This window comes from Carcharhinus amblyrhynchos, chromosome 6 (genome assembly GCF_965287045.1).
Source record: "Carcharhinus amblyrhynchos chromosome 6, sCarAmb.v2.hapA, whole genome shotgun sequence".
NCBI classification, from domain to species: domain Eukaryota; kingdom Metazoa; phylum Chordata; class Chondrichthyes; order Carcharhiniformes; family Carcharhinidae; genus Carcharhinus; species Carcharhinus amblyrhynchos.
The window spans coordinates 52,679,195-52,693,797 of NC_137329.1; the positions used below are offsets into that span (position 1 = coordinate 52,679,195).

General features: G+C 41.1%; 1 protein-coding gene across 1 annotated transcript in view; it reads left to right on the forward strand.

The window, feature by feature from the left end:
- LOC145344333 (phosphatidylserine synthase 2-like) overlaps positions 1 to 14,603 on the forward strand; it is a 62,072-nt gene that overhangs the window by 20,950 nt on the left and 26,519 nt on the right. The window contains exon 3 of the mRNA XM_080191462.1: positions 8,053 to 8,135. Coding sequence (XP_080047588.1) covers positions 8,053 to 8,135 — 83 coding nt within the window. The remainder of the gene's footprint in view (positions 1 to 8,052; positions 8,136 to 14,603) is intronic.

The following is a 14,603-nucleotide window of genomic DNA, read 5'->3' on the forward strand; positions in this document are numbered from 1 at the left end:
GTGGTTTGCTGAGTGTTACTGTAGTTCATGTAGTGTGTTTGCGAAGGATGGCAGCGTGACTTCTGTTAATTTGTATGGCTCCATTCTGTTCTCTTCTGTAGACCTCTGAATCTGCAAACACATCTCCTTAAACCAGAATGTGTAATTAGAAATCCTAATCTGTCTATATAAATTGTAGATGTTGCACTATTTTGATGACAACTGATGATACAGCACCAAGTTGACAGTCCAAATAGAGCACAGATACTCAACATTTTTGAGGGCAGAAGATGCTTCTTTACCCAGAGTGGTTAGAATATAAAACTTGCTATCGCATGAATAATTGAGGTAAATGGGATAGATGGTGGCAGCTAACTAAGTACATGAGGGGGAACAGAGTCGGCTCATAAGGAGCATGGACTGACATAGACCAGTTGGGCTGAATGGCTTATATCTGTGCTATATTTTTTATGTAAAACTGCTGGGTTCTTAGCATGGTGCTACCAAATGCAAGTAGTTTCTCAGCTGTCTTAGTTTTGTTACAAAATAACTAATACACTTGGGAAATCATGTTTGACAAACTTACTTGAGTTCTTTCAGGAGGTAACAAGCTGAGTGGACAGAGGGAAACCAGTAGATGTAATGTATTTGGAGTTCCAAAAGGTATTCACTTAAGGTGCTATCTAAAATGCTATTACACAAGTAAAGAGCTTATGGTGTTGGTAGTGATATATTAGCATGGTTTGAGGATTGACTAATAGAAAACAGAAAGTTGGGATGAATGGTTCATTTCTAAGATGGCAAGCTGTAACTAGTGGTGTGCCACAGGTATCAGTGTTGGGGCCTGAACTATTTACGATCTGTAATAATGACTTGGATAAAAGGACTGACGGTATTATTAGCCAAATTTGCTGCTGATACAAAAATTGTGAGGTTGAGAATTTGCAAAGGGTTAGTGATAAGGTGGAGTGAGTAGTCAAAAATTTGGCAGATGGAGTATAATGTGAGATTGTTGATTTTGGCAGGAGGAATAGAAAAACGATGTTATTTGAATGGCGTGAAACTGAAGAATGCAACGGTACAGCAGAATCTGGATATGCTTGGACAAAATAAGCTTGCAAGTCAGCAAGAAATTAAGAAGGCAAATTTAGTATTGCCCTTTATTGCAAGAGTGATGGAGTACAAAAGTAAGGTAGACTTACTATAACTGTACTTGGCATTGATGAGACCACACCTATAGTACTGTGTACAGTTTTCATCTTACCTGGAAGGGCTTGCATTGGAGGCAGTTCGAAGAAAGTTCACTCAGCTCATTCTTTGGAAGAGGGCTTGTTATATGAGGAAAGGTTGAGCAAGTTGGGCTGATGCTCTGAGTTTATAAGAATGAGAGGCAATCTTTTCAAACGTAGTACTGTGTGCAGTTTTGGGCGCCGCACCTGCGCAAGGATATTTTGGCCCTGGAGGGAGTGCAGAGGAGGTTTACTAGGCTGATACCGGAGTTGAGGGGATTGAGCTATGAGGAGAGGCTGAATAAACTAGGCTTGTACTCGTTAGAGTTTAGAAGAATGAGGGGAGATCTCATTGAGACGTATAAGATGATGAATGGGATGGATAGGATAGAGGTGGAGAGACTCTTCCCGCTCAAAAAAGACAGTAGGACTAGGGGGCACAGCCTCAAGATAAAGGGGAGGCGGTTTAGAACGGAGTTGAGGAGGAACTTCTTCACTCAAAGGGTGGTGAATCTCTGGAATTCTCTGCCCGTTGAAGTGGTGGAGGCTGCCTCGCTAAATATTTTTAAGAAGCGGGTTGATGGGTTCTTGATAAGAGAGGGGATTAAGGGTTATGGGGAGAGGGCGGGAAAGTGGAACTGAGCCACGACAGATCAGCCATGATCTTATTGAATGGCGGGGCAGGCTCGAAGGGCTAGATGGCCTACTCCTGCTCCTATTTCTTATGTTCTTATGTTCTTATAAGATTCCAAGAGGGCTTAATAGAGTAGATACTGAGATGAAATTTCCTATTGTGTGGGAATCTAGAACTGGGCGCAGCGTTTCAAAGTAAGACGTTTTCCATTTAAGATGGAAATGAGGACAATTTTTTTTCTCGGCGTTTAGTCATTGGGATCCTCTTCTCTAGGAAGGCTGAGTTGGGCAGATTTTTGATTGACAAGGGAATGGAGAGTTATGCGGTTGAGCAGGAATGAGGAGTTAAAGCCACAATCCGCTGGTGGAACAGGTTAAAGGGACAAAATGGCCTACTCATCCTATTCTTATATTCTATGTTTAGTTTTTTTGTTCTCTGAACAGCAAGCACAATTAAGATCATTGGAATATTTAGTTTATTCCACATAGCGATAGCCAGTAAAGTTTTTAACCTTGGAAGACTCAATGAGTTGTTGAGAGGATTCCTGTAAAAATATATCTCAAACTGCAGTTGGTCCATTCTTTTGATCTGTAAAGAGCAGAGTAATTATATTTGCTGTACATTGGTGGTAGGCGTTAGTATTCTATATTGGTCAACAATTGCAAGATTGTAACTCCACAGAGATAGGATTGAATGTTGTTTCTTAATCTAGCCAACTTTACGTAATGTCCTAGCTATTTTTTCTATCACTCATGCCCCGGGTTCTCATTTTCTTGGCAGTATAAACAACTGAACCCTTGACTGCTAATGCCTGTACAGCACAATTTAAAATACTTTAGCTTGCTACAAGTTGTAATTCTGTCCATTGCAATAAACTATTTTGAAGCATAATTCAGTATTTCTTAGGTGGTTTGTAACAACCTTTGTTTAATGTTACCAACTTCTAGGCATTCGCCTGATGAGCTTGAAAAACAAATTGTGTCACCTGTCAGTATAACTTGAGGTCTGCAGGCTTTGTGAATCACTGTGGCAGCTGTATTCTGGATATTTATTTGGTCTTTTGGCCCAGTAACAATTTGTTCTGGAAGGGTTTTGAGCACCTTTGATAATGGAGTTGGGGATTTAAAGAGAGAAGGGCTGAAGTTTGGTTCTCTGAGAGCAGTTGTTGAGTGAGGTGGTGAATCTTCAGACCTTATTAAAGAACTGGCGCAGTTTTCCCTTTGCAGTAAATAAACCTGACTCATTTTTGACCTTTTGATGATTTGCATCCCTTCTGCTCATGGACACGTGTAGGTTACATTTGATGGAAGAAGTCCATCACTGCATTTTGAATTGTAGTAACCAATCAGATTATATTCTTCCTTAACTTGTAAATGGTTGCAGTAAATATCCATTGTTTTGACATTTTTGTAGAGAATTTGTCGTAGACAAGCATCTTGCTTTAAAATTGAGCTGATGCAATAAACTTCAAAAGCCAGACTTAATCTATTTATGATCATGTGCAGCTCTGAATGAGAGTATTGTTTTTAAACCACTTTCATGTGTGTTTTTAAAATGAGGTTTTGAGTTATTGAAGCAAGTTTTATGTCCGTTTCATCTCTCATTTTGCTACAATGGATACATTGAACAATTAGTTATGCATTTCAGGTTGTTCATACATAATGACATTGATACAGAAGGATGAACGGTTGACAGCACAGCATAGTTGAGAATTCCACTCAGTCACTCAAAATACATCAGCCTAAGGTGCATTAAAACTCAAGTGTCAAAATGTTTGAGTTGAGCTGTGAATAATAAAATTAGATACAAACAATGCTGTTTTGAAGTCCCTGTATAAAAATGTTATTCAGATTTCCCTTATCTCTTGGTCTGCACATTCCACACATGCCTTGCTACATGTGCATATTTTTGCCTTGTGGTCATTTCTCTCACCCCCAACACTCCTTTTGCCAAGTGCATTAGTCCATTCATTGTGCTCAATGGTTTTGGTGCCTCATTGAATGCATTTAATTTGTAGTGCAAACAACAAGCTTTCCACACCACCTGCAATTATGTTTTTGGATTTTTGTGAGCAATGAAATAAAACCTAATTCAGTTATGTCTTGAGAGTGGGAGGTATAACTAGGTCACAACAGTCTATTCCTGAGGGAACATAGAAGTAGATTCCTTTTGTGTGAATGTAGAGCAAAGTTGAACTGTATGAAACAAAATTTGACACACAAATTTTAGTTTAATTAAACAAGCTGATAGTGGCGTAATTAGTATGAGTTATTTCTCATCTTGTCACACTTCAGAAAAAACATACAGCAGAGATAAGGCATTTTATTTCCTTTGATTCCTATTTTTACATATGGAAAATAAACCTTGTGGCAATTCACCTGATTGTATCTGCATCCTTATCTGAGTGGGTTCATATTCTTTGTAATCTTGAATGTTGGTCTTGTTGCTGAAATATGAATACCAAGTCTGATATCGGTTGAGCATTTTGAACTTTAGTAAGGAGCATGCATCATTGTTGCTGTCTTTGACAAACGTAAAACCCAGGATCCTAACACTAATTTATTGAAGTCACATGACAGAACATTTCACTGACCATGTATACTTATGGCTTAATTTTTTTTAAAAATCCGTTATATTGTTTGCATTGTAAATTCTACTTTTTCATTGTTTGAACAGTAAACATTTCAGCCTTTATTAATGAGTCACCCTTTTCTGGGATTTTCTTTTGCCTTTCTTACTTTTGCATATCATGTGCTTATTTTGATCCTAGAGACACAATGGTTTGTGTTTATTTATGTACAACCATTCAACTATGTAACCTTGGACCATGCTTTTGCTCCTTTTGATGCATTATAAATGCCTTCCTTGGGCAATTCCAAATAAAATAACTTCAATGTGCATTTGCATGATTAATTCAGATTAGCAGTTATTGATAGACCAACAAAACTGGGCCTGATATAAATAACAAGTTGCTAATATGGTCTAAGATTATCACGATATAGCCTTGATACAAACATGGTATTTAATGTGTTGGCAGTGGAATTGCTGAACTGCATGAAGGGCACATCATAGCATTGGCAAATTTTTACGTTGACACTTTTAGTTTATGAAATTCCTTCAACAATATGAAAAAGCCCTTAAAGCACAGCTCTGAGCCCTAGAATTAACCAATGTAATTTAGGTTCCCTGTTGTTCCCCTAGAAAATGATTCAATTTGGCATGCAGCTGCTTGTTGAATGACAAGCCCCTCACTCTGGAGGGAAATTAATTCTTTCTTAACTCCCTGTACGAGTGCACAGTGAAGCCATGCTGCAAAGCCTCTAACTTTGTAGCATGACATGTTGCTGACGGGAATTGCTTTGCATGAGGGTCCCCCACCACTGAGCTATTTGGTGCACGAAAAGAATTAGTAATTTAAACAACTTGTCTTTTAAAATGTATATTAGCAACTTGGTGACATTGAAAGATTATCTTCACTTGACGTTGTAAAACCATTAATGCAGGATTATTCAGCAAGGGCAATTTTAATCAGATTATTGCAGTAAATTGAGCAGAGGCTGTAAAACGGGACATTGTTTCCTCCAAGGAACAGAACAGTTTCTGTTGGTATCTAGATCTTTCTGCCTCTTCACCCATCTCACGTTTAAAACCCTTATTTATATCTATCTTTTTGCCTTAGCTTGTGGTCGCTAGTCCTAATATTTCCTTCTTTGGCTTTGCATCAGTTTTTATTGCCTGTGAAGCACCTCAAGATGTTTTCCAACATTAAAGGGGTGCAGGTTTCAGTAGTCAAGGATGCTTCTACAAAATTAAAGTTTGTACTTCTTCCAACCAAATAACTGAAAAGTACTTGATTGGGGCTACTGAGATGCTTGAATTGGCATATTGGGTGTGAAATTAGCTTTACTAACATATCTTGTGTACTTCTCTCCTTGTGTATGATCCAAAGGTATTGGGGGTGATTCTCCCAAAAGATCCTAAATGCTGAATTCGCATAAAAACTGGAGTAATTCACGCTGTTTTTTTTTAGGGGGATCTTCAGAATGAGTCTCCCTGAGAGCTCTGGCGAATGATCGAGTGAGCATCACATTGAAAATCTGTGGATGTGGTCTACTCCCATTGGAGAGTCTGGCAGCATAGCGCTGAGCGGGCCACTTTGCATGTGTCAAACTGTCAGAGTGGAGATCAGTGTGTGCAAAATGACCCTGTGCTGCTGGTCCCCCTGGACATCTCTGGGCCAGCCCCTATCGCCGTGATCACCCCCTTCCCTCCTTGTGCAACTGATCCCAATTGCAGAGTGGGCCCCCCTGAACATTTAAATCAACTCTGGTTCGATTTCTGGTGCAGAGCTGATGATTCCAGAAAACTTGGAGTCGGTCAGACTCAGCAGAGGCTGTGGCGTCCAGCCAAGAGCCTGTGAAAAGGCCTCTGTGAGGTCTCCCATTCGTATAGACTGGGAAAACTGCCTGATTGGTTTCTGAGCTGTGTAATCCTTTTAGGGTTTTCTTTGCACTCGAGTACTCTTATGAAGCAAAACATGAGTTAAAGTATTGGGCTATGTTTGCTGCCAATACATGCATGGTCACCATCTTTATAGGGTCATCACTGGCACTAGAATTTGAGATATTATAGTGCCAGCATCATAAAGTTAATACTTTTAACAACTACCTCCATCCATGGTTCACTTTAAACCCCTCAGACAGCGCTGGAAAGAAATGCGGTAAATGGCCCACTCATGCTCATCTCAAGTCCCATTTAAAATGACACATCACATTAATGTCTTCTTAGAAATGTATTAAAAGTTGAAATATCAAAAGAAATGCTAGAGAGAGAAAAAGCAGGAGTGACAGTAAAATCTCTGCTCCTCGAGTGCCTACTTGCTGTAGGGCTCAAGAAATTTGAAGAAGAGCCATTTAATTAGTTCAGATTGATGGTCCACGTGGTTTTTTTTGCGCTGTAAATCATTTTGAGGATACACGAACAATGAAGTAAGGTTCATTGTTAAAAGTTTTAAGGCTGCTGAATAAAAGCTGTCACTATTTGAGAGTGGATTTATGTTTTTTGCAAGGGACATCATTAGATTCTGTGAATGTGATGGAAAGTGCCTGTGTGCAGACAAGTGTCAGCAGCATCTTGTACAGCCAACTTGTGTTAGCAGATGATGTAGTGAAAGTATTAACCTATAGCTAGATGTTTGGGCATGGTATGTAGTACTAAATGAGGTTGAAGATGGTTATTCCTCATGAAAGCTAACCTGTTGAGGCCATTTTTACCTTTTGAATTTTGTTTTACTTATTTATAAATGTGAACACGTGTGTAAAGTACACTGAATTTTATTTGAGTGCATTTCTCTAAAGCCTTTAACATGTCTTTAAGTGAAATCTTGATCAACAGATACCTCACTTTCCTGAAATCAAAGAAATATGGATTATTCGATATTCGGATGTGTTCTGTTGCTGTGCCTGAATTGGCACCTGAGTCTGGGGTCCACACTGATGTGGAAGGGTGTAATTGGTAAATGTAGAAGCTTCACATATAAGGTGGTCTCATATTGATTTTCCTAGCTCTTTCACTATTATTGCCTACCTCCAACTGCTATCCCTGTCGTTATTCTCAACTTAAAATGAAATGTAAAAACTGCAAATTTGTACAATAGTGCACATATAGAAGTTTTTGCTTGCTTTCCTTTTCTTCTGATTTTTCTCTGCTGACACAAAAAAAAACAAATGATAGTTGTGTATACTTTGGGAAGGCAGTAGGAGGTAATATTGAATGTGATGAGCATGTGCAGGATTGTTTTGGTTCTTTCTGATTTGTGGAGCTGCTGCAATCAGCTGGGAGGTTCCAAAATTAATTGAGAGATGGAGGTGTGGGGGAGGTGGTTGTCAAAACTGCTTTGAGAAATTCTGCTCAATCCTGGGAAACTACACAATCAACTAGGAATGTAAATTTCCCAGTCTGGTGGCAGAATTAGTCCTCTGACTCGTTACTTCCCCAACCCCCTCAAATTGTTTAGTCAAACCACTCGTGTATGTATGGGGTCACTCAACTTACTGGACATTGTCAGACTGGCTCAGCAGTCATATCTGACAATTTTTTAAAAAAGCTGAAAGTTTGTTTAGGTACCTCTTATGAAAAAGAACTTAAGATGTTTTTAATTTACAGGTACTGAATATGAGATGTTTCTCCATTTTGCTATTTGATTTACAGAGGGATTGTTGCCAGCATTCTTGTGTTCCTCTGTTTTGGAGTCACTCAAGCAAAAGATGGGCCGTTTTCCAGACCTCACCCAGGTACAGTACTTACTTTCATATGTCTCTGTCAGTTCTTCTCAGATACGAAGCTCTGCAAGTGTAAGGAGTAGTCAAGACAATTGACCTGCATGAAACTCCCTGTCTCACAATCCAAAAATCAAATGGAAAAGGCAGTGTGAAAGAACTGCTAACATATTCCTTTAGTCAGTGATGACCAGCTCTTTTTATTCATTCAGGGGATATGGGTCTCACTGTCTGGGCCAGTATTTATTGTGCATCCCTAATTGCTCTTGAGGTGGTGGTGAGCTGCCTTTTTTGAACTATTGCAGTCCATGTAGTGTAGGTACACCCAAAATGTTGTGAGGAAGGGTGTTCCAGGATCTTAACCCAACATCACTGAAGGACTGGCAATATAGTTCCAAGTCAAGATGGTGAGTGGCTTGCAGGTGATGGGGGAACTTGCAGGTGGTGGGATTCCCATGTATCTACTGATCTTGTTCTTCCAAATGGAAGTGGTCGTGGATTTGGAAGATGTTGTCAGTACATCTTGTAGATGGTGCACACTGCTGCCACTCTGTCAGTGGTGGAGGGAGCGAATTCTTGTGGATGGTGTGCCAATCAAGTGCACTACACTACAGCTCCTTATCAATTTATGCATAGATTCCATTTGATTCAAGTCAACTCTGCTGAGTATTTTCACTACCTTGGGCGAAATTTCAGTAGTGAGACGTGAAGTTCCATTGTGTACATTAAATGCAGACATTTGCAGGATATCTTGTGCCAAATCACTTGCCTTATTGTTTCACTGAGATGTACAGTTACCTGTTCAGTCTTGTATAGTCTCTAGATGGGTTAACTTAAGAAGCCAATCCTCTCAGTAGACCCAGTGGAAATAGTGGTATTATATTGGGCAGCTTTCACAATGGGATGACATCCTTTGCTGTCAAAAGGCTTGGTTAAAGTTTGAAGTAAAGTAATGGGTTACACACTAGTTCTTTTTACCCATTAATATTAACAGATTAAACTGAAAGCCAGTAACAATAGATGGGATGTCTTGTTAGACTGTTCAAGTTTCTAGATCTGGTCAAATAATTTGGAACCAAATGTTCTTGTAACTGATTTAGAGACTTTGTAGGGAACTTGTCAAATTAAACTTTTTTAGTTTATTTTCACCTTGGTGAGGGTTTGAGCATAATTGTACAGGTGGCTTTTGGACTACCGTATGGTTTGTGAAAAATATCATCCAACCTGTCAAACCTATTTTGAATGACAGGCTAAGTGCAATTCATTCCATCATAGACTCCACCAAACCCACTTCATGTTTGAAAGAATAGAAACTGATTCCAAATTGAAGTTGCGTGAGGTTCCTTCCTGCTCCCAAAGCAAACTCACACACGACTTCAGAAGAGCTATCCTTTGTCCACAATGGGTGCTTTCTTTGACATGATTGCTCCTCAGGTCTAATAGCTTGGGAACTGTTGTTCAACCATTTGAGCATCTCTATCTGTAGTTATTCTAATAACCACAAAATCTATTTTTGACCACATTTCTTAATAAGTTCAGTGATTGCAATTTCTAAATTCACCAGAGTAACCCAGAAACCACAGTATGATGCCTGACCATAAATCGTAGACCAATTTTGATGCAGGTACGGTAGCAAGTGGTTAGTGCTGCTGCTTCACAGCTCCAGGGACCTGAGTTTGATTCCCAGCTTGGGTCACTGTCTGTGTGGAGTTAGCAAATTCTCCTTGTGTCTGCGTGAGTTTCCTCCAGGTGCTCCGGTTTCCTCTCTCAGTCCAAAGATGTGCGGGTTAGGTTGATTGGCCATGCTAAAATTGCCCCTTAGTATCCTGAGATGTGTAGGTTAGAGGGATTAGTGGGTAAAATATGTAGGGATATGGGGGTAGGGCCTGGGTGAGATTGTGGTCGGTGCAGACTTGATGGGCCAAATGGCCTCTTTCTGTACTGTAGGGTTTCTATAATTTTCTATGATTCTATGAGGTGTTTCTTCATTTGTCTGTTTTCTCTCAAAGCATGTATTACAGTAGTGTGGTTCAGATTAATTTTGTGTGTGTCAAAGTGCAGCATGATCTTCAATTGCTATATTTGTGGTTTTTATTGCAATTTGGGACTAGTTAGAACACCCTCTGAAATTCGAGCACCATGGAAGATTCAGGTACAAGCTTTTAAACTGGTGTTTTGCCTGCCAAATGCAATCCTCTACTCTCAGCTTTGGTGGGTTTTAATAAGTGCAAGTCATGTTTTATTTTTGACAGATTATATGGTGTGGCATAAATGTTCTGAAAGCACTCTGAAAGTTCCTGTGCAGACTGCAAACAAGTTGGCCCCTTTAAGTTACCATGTATGCATGACTGTGCAAAAATCTTTACAGGGCCTGTGCACTGAGCAAATTGGTCACGCACTAGAAAAACATTCGAAAGTAGATTGTTCAGCATGCTGCACAATCCTTTCTCTATTGAGAGATTAGTAAACAAGCAGCAAGTTAGAAGATAAAAATAAAAGTGAATACTGGATGCCAGAAAATCACAGTGGCACAGTGATTAGAATCATAAAAATCAAAGAAACCCTACAGTGCAAAAAGAGGCCATCTGTCCCATAGAGCCTGCACCAACCACAATTCCACCCAGGCCCTACCCCCATATCTCTACATATTTACCTGCTAATCCCTCTAACCTACATGTCTCAGGCCACTAAGGGGCAGTTTTAGCATGGCCAATCAACCTAACCCGCACATCTTTGGGAGGAAACTGGAGCACCCGGAGGAAACCCATGCAGACATGAGGAGAATGTGCAAACTCCACACAGATAGTGACCCAAGCCGGGAATCGAACCTAGGTCCCTGGAGCTGTGAAGCAGCAGTGCTAACCACTGTGCCACCCCGTGCTGCCTCACAGCACCAGCGACTGGGGTTTGAATCCTGGCTTGGGTCACTATCTGCACATTCCCCTTGTGTCTGCAAGTTTCCTACCACAATCCAAAAGAGGTGCTGGTTAGGTTCATTGGCCATATTAAATTATCCCTCAATGTGCCCAGACAGGTGCCAGAATATGACAGCTAGGGAATTTTCACAGCAACTTCATTGCACTGTTAATGTAAGTCTACTTGCAACACTAATAAACTTTAAACTCTGAAATAGAAACAGAAAATGTGGAAAAATTCAGCAGGTCTACTAGTATCTATGATGAGCAAAAAAGTTTGTTTTGAGTCAGTATTGCTCGTCATAAAATAGATATGTGATAATTTACTAATGGCAGTCTGAATATTGCTGAATAAAGACATTTTGTCAAAGCTTTTCATCTTGCACTCATCGGGTAATTGCAAGAATACCAATATCAGGGGAAGCACTAACTTTATGCTGTGTGAGATTGGTTGACAAGTGAACTGTGGTAGAGGAATTGCCATAGAGAATGCACCAATTAATGGTGACAATTAACTGCTAAGCCAAAAGAATACCTTGTTGGTAGTCTTGTAAATCGAGCCCAAGCCATTTGCTCACCATGCAAGCTTGATGCTGAAATAGGGCGCATCAAAGACATCCTGTGAAATAATGTCTAGGCTGATAATGTCCTCGTTGTTTCAGAGGAGCAGCTGGTGTGGTAATTCAGTGAAGAGAGCTAGTAGGTAAGAGGGATTTTTACCTTTTTTTGGAGTTTCTTTTCTAAGGCACTGGGAGTTTAAAACCGGAAGTAGGCCCCAGTGAGACCTGGGAAGTTTTTCTTTCGCCGAATAAATTTGAATAGGGAGGAAACCCGAGACTCTACACATGTAGAATCTCCCAACCTCCCCCCTCCTCTAACCTAAAAAAAAGACTTGGAGTGAGAGCAGGTAAGCTTTTTTTTAGCTTATTCCTCTAACCTGCAGTGGGGTGAGGGACTATCAGGCAAGATCTTTCCTCCTTATTATCTAGAGGGAATGGCAGGAAAGGCAGTGCAATGTTACTCCTGCAGAATGTTTGAGGTGAGGGATGCTGTCAGTGTCCCTGTTGATTTCACCCATCTCCAGCTCCTCAAAAACCGCATTAGGGAACTGGAACTGGAGCTGTATGAACTTTGGATCATTTGGGAGGCAGAGGTGATCATAGATAAAAGCTTCAGGGATTTAGATACTTCAAAGAATGAAAATAGATGGGTGATGGTGAGAGGGGCTGGGAGGAAGCAGCCAGTGCGGGGATCCTCTGTGGTTGTTCCCCTCACCAACAAGTATATCACGTTGGATACTCTTGAGGGGGATGACCTACCAGTGGTAAGCCAGAATGACCGGATCTCCTGCATTAAGTCCGTCCCTGTGCCTCAGAAGGGAAGGGGGGAGAACAGGAGAGCAACAGTAATTGGGGACGCAATGGTCAAAGGGACAGTAGGAGGTTCTGCAGCAGCAAAAGAGACTCCAGGATGGTATGAAGCCTCCTGGGTGCAAGGGTCTGTAATGTCTCGGACTGTATTTTCAGAATTCTTAAGGGGAAGGGGGAAATCAGTCGCAGGTCGTGGTGCACATCGGTACCAACAACATAGGTAGCAGAAGGGATGGGGATTTAAAACAGGAATTTAGGGAGCTAGGATGGAAGCTGAGAGCCAGGACAAAGCATGTTGTCATCTCTGGTTTGTTGCTGGTGCCACGTGCTAGTGAGTTTAGGAACAGGAAGAGAGTGCAGCTTAACATGTGGCTGCAGGGATGGCGTAGGAGAGAGGGTTTCATTTACATGGATAATTGGATCACATTCTGGGGAAGGTGGGACCTGTACAAACAGGACGGTTTGCACCTGAACCAGAGGGAAATTTGCTACGGCTCTTCATGGGGCGGGGGGTTTAAAATGAATTTGTCAGGGGGATGGGAAAATGAGCTGTACTCCAAAAGCCAGTGTTGAGGGTCATGATGTACTGAGGAAGGTATCAAGGTCGCAGAAGTGTACAGACAGACAGGATGGTGGGTTGAAGTGTATCTACTTCAATGCAGGGAGCATCCGGAATAAGGTAGGTGAAATTGGAGCATGGATTGGTACTTGGGGCTATGATGTTGTGGCCATTACAGACACATGGTTAGAACAGGGACAGGAATAGTTGTTGGCAGTTCCGGGGTATAGATGTTTCTATAAGAGTAGGGAAGGCGGTAAAAGAGGTGGAGGAGTAACATTGTTAATCAAGGATAGTTTAACAGCTGCTGAAAGGCATTTTGAGGGCGATTTGCCTACTGAGGTAATATGGGCTGAAGTTAGAAATAAGAAAGGATCAATCACGTTGTTAGGAGTTTTCTAAAGGCCCCCAAATAGTAATAGAGATGTGGAGGAGGAAATGGCAAAGCAGATTATGGATAGGTGTGGAGGTCACAGGGTAGTTATCATGGGTGACTTTAACTTTTCAAATACTGATTAGAACCTTTATAGGTTGAATAGTTCAGATGGAGCAGTTTTTGTACAGCGTGTGTAGGAGGGTTTCCTGCCACAATATGTGGATAAGCCTACAAGAGGTGGGGCCACATTGGATTTGATACTGGGTAATGAACCAGGTCAAGTGTTAGATTTGTTTATGGGAGAGCACTTTGGAGATAGTGACCACAATTCGTTGTCCTTCATTATTGCAATGGAGAGGGATAGGGTCACGGCAGGGCAAGGTTTATAATTGGGGCAGGGATAATTATGATGCGATTAGGCAAGAATTAGGGAGCACAAGATGGGAACAGAAACTGTCAGGAATGGGGCACAAACGAAAAGTAGAGCTTGTTCATGGAACAAATACTGTGTATCCGTGATAGGTATGTCCCTGTCAGGCAGGGAAGAAATGGCTGAGTGAGGGAGCCATGGTTCACAAAGGAGGTTGAGTGTCTTGTCAAGAGGAAAAAGGATGCAAATGTAGAGATGAAAAAACAAGGTTCAGTTGAGCCGCTTGAGGGTTACAAGGTAGTTAGGAATAAGTTTAAAAAAAGGGCTGAGGAGAGCTAGGAGGGGGCATGAGAAATCCTTGGTGGGTCTGATAAAGGAAAACCCCAAGGCTTTTTACTCTTATGTGAGAAATAAAAGAATGACCAGGGTGAGGTTAGGGTCAGTCAAGGATAACAGTGGGAACTTGTGCATGGAGTCAGAAGAGATAGATGAGGCATTGAATGAATAATTTTCTTCAATGTTCACTAAGGAGAGGGGCCATGTTTTTGTGGATGAGAGTGTGATACAGGCTGATAGGATGGAGGAGGTAGATGTTCTGAGGGAAGATGTATTAGCAATTTTGACAAACCTGAGGGTCGATAAGTCCCCTGGGCCAGATGGGATACATCCTAGGATACTTTGGGAGGCAAGAGATGGGATACTTTGGGAGACAAGGGATGAGATTGCAGAGCCTTTAGCATTGATCTTTGGGTCCTCATTGTCCACGGGGATTGTGCCAGAGGACTGGAGACTGGCGAATGTTGTTTCTCTCTTCAAGAAAAGAAATAGGAATGACCCTGGTAATTATAGGCTCGTTAGTCTTTCTTCAGTGGTCGGTAAGTTAATGGAAAGGG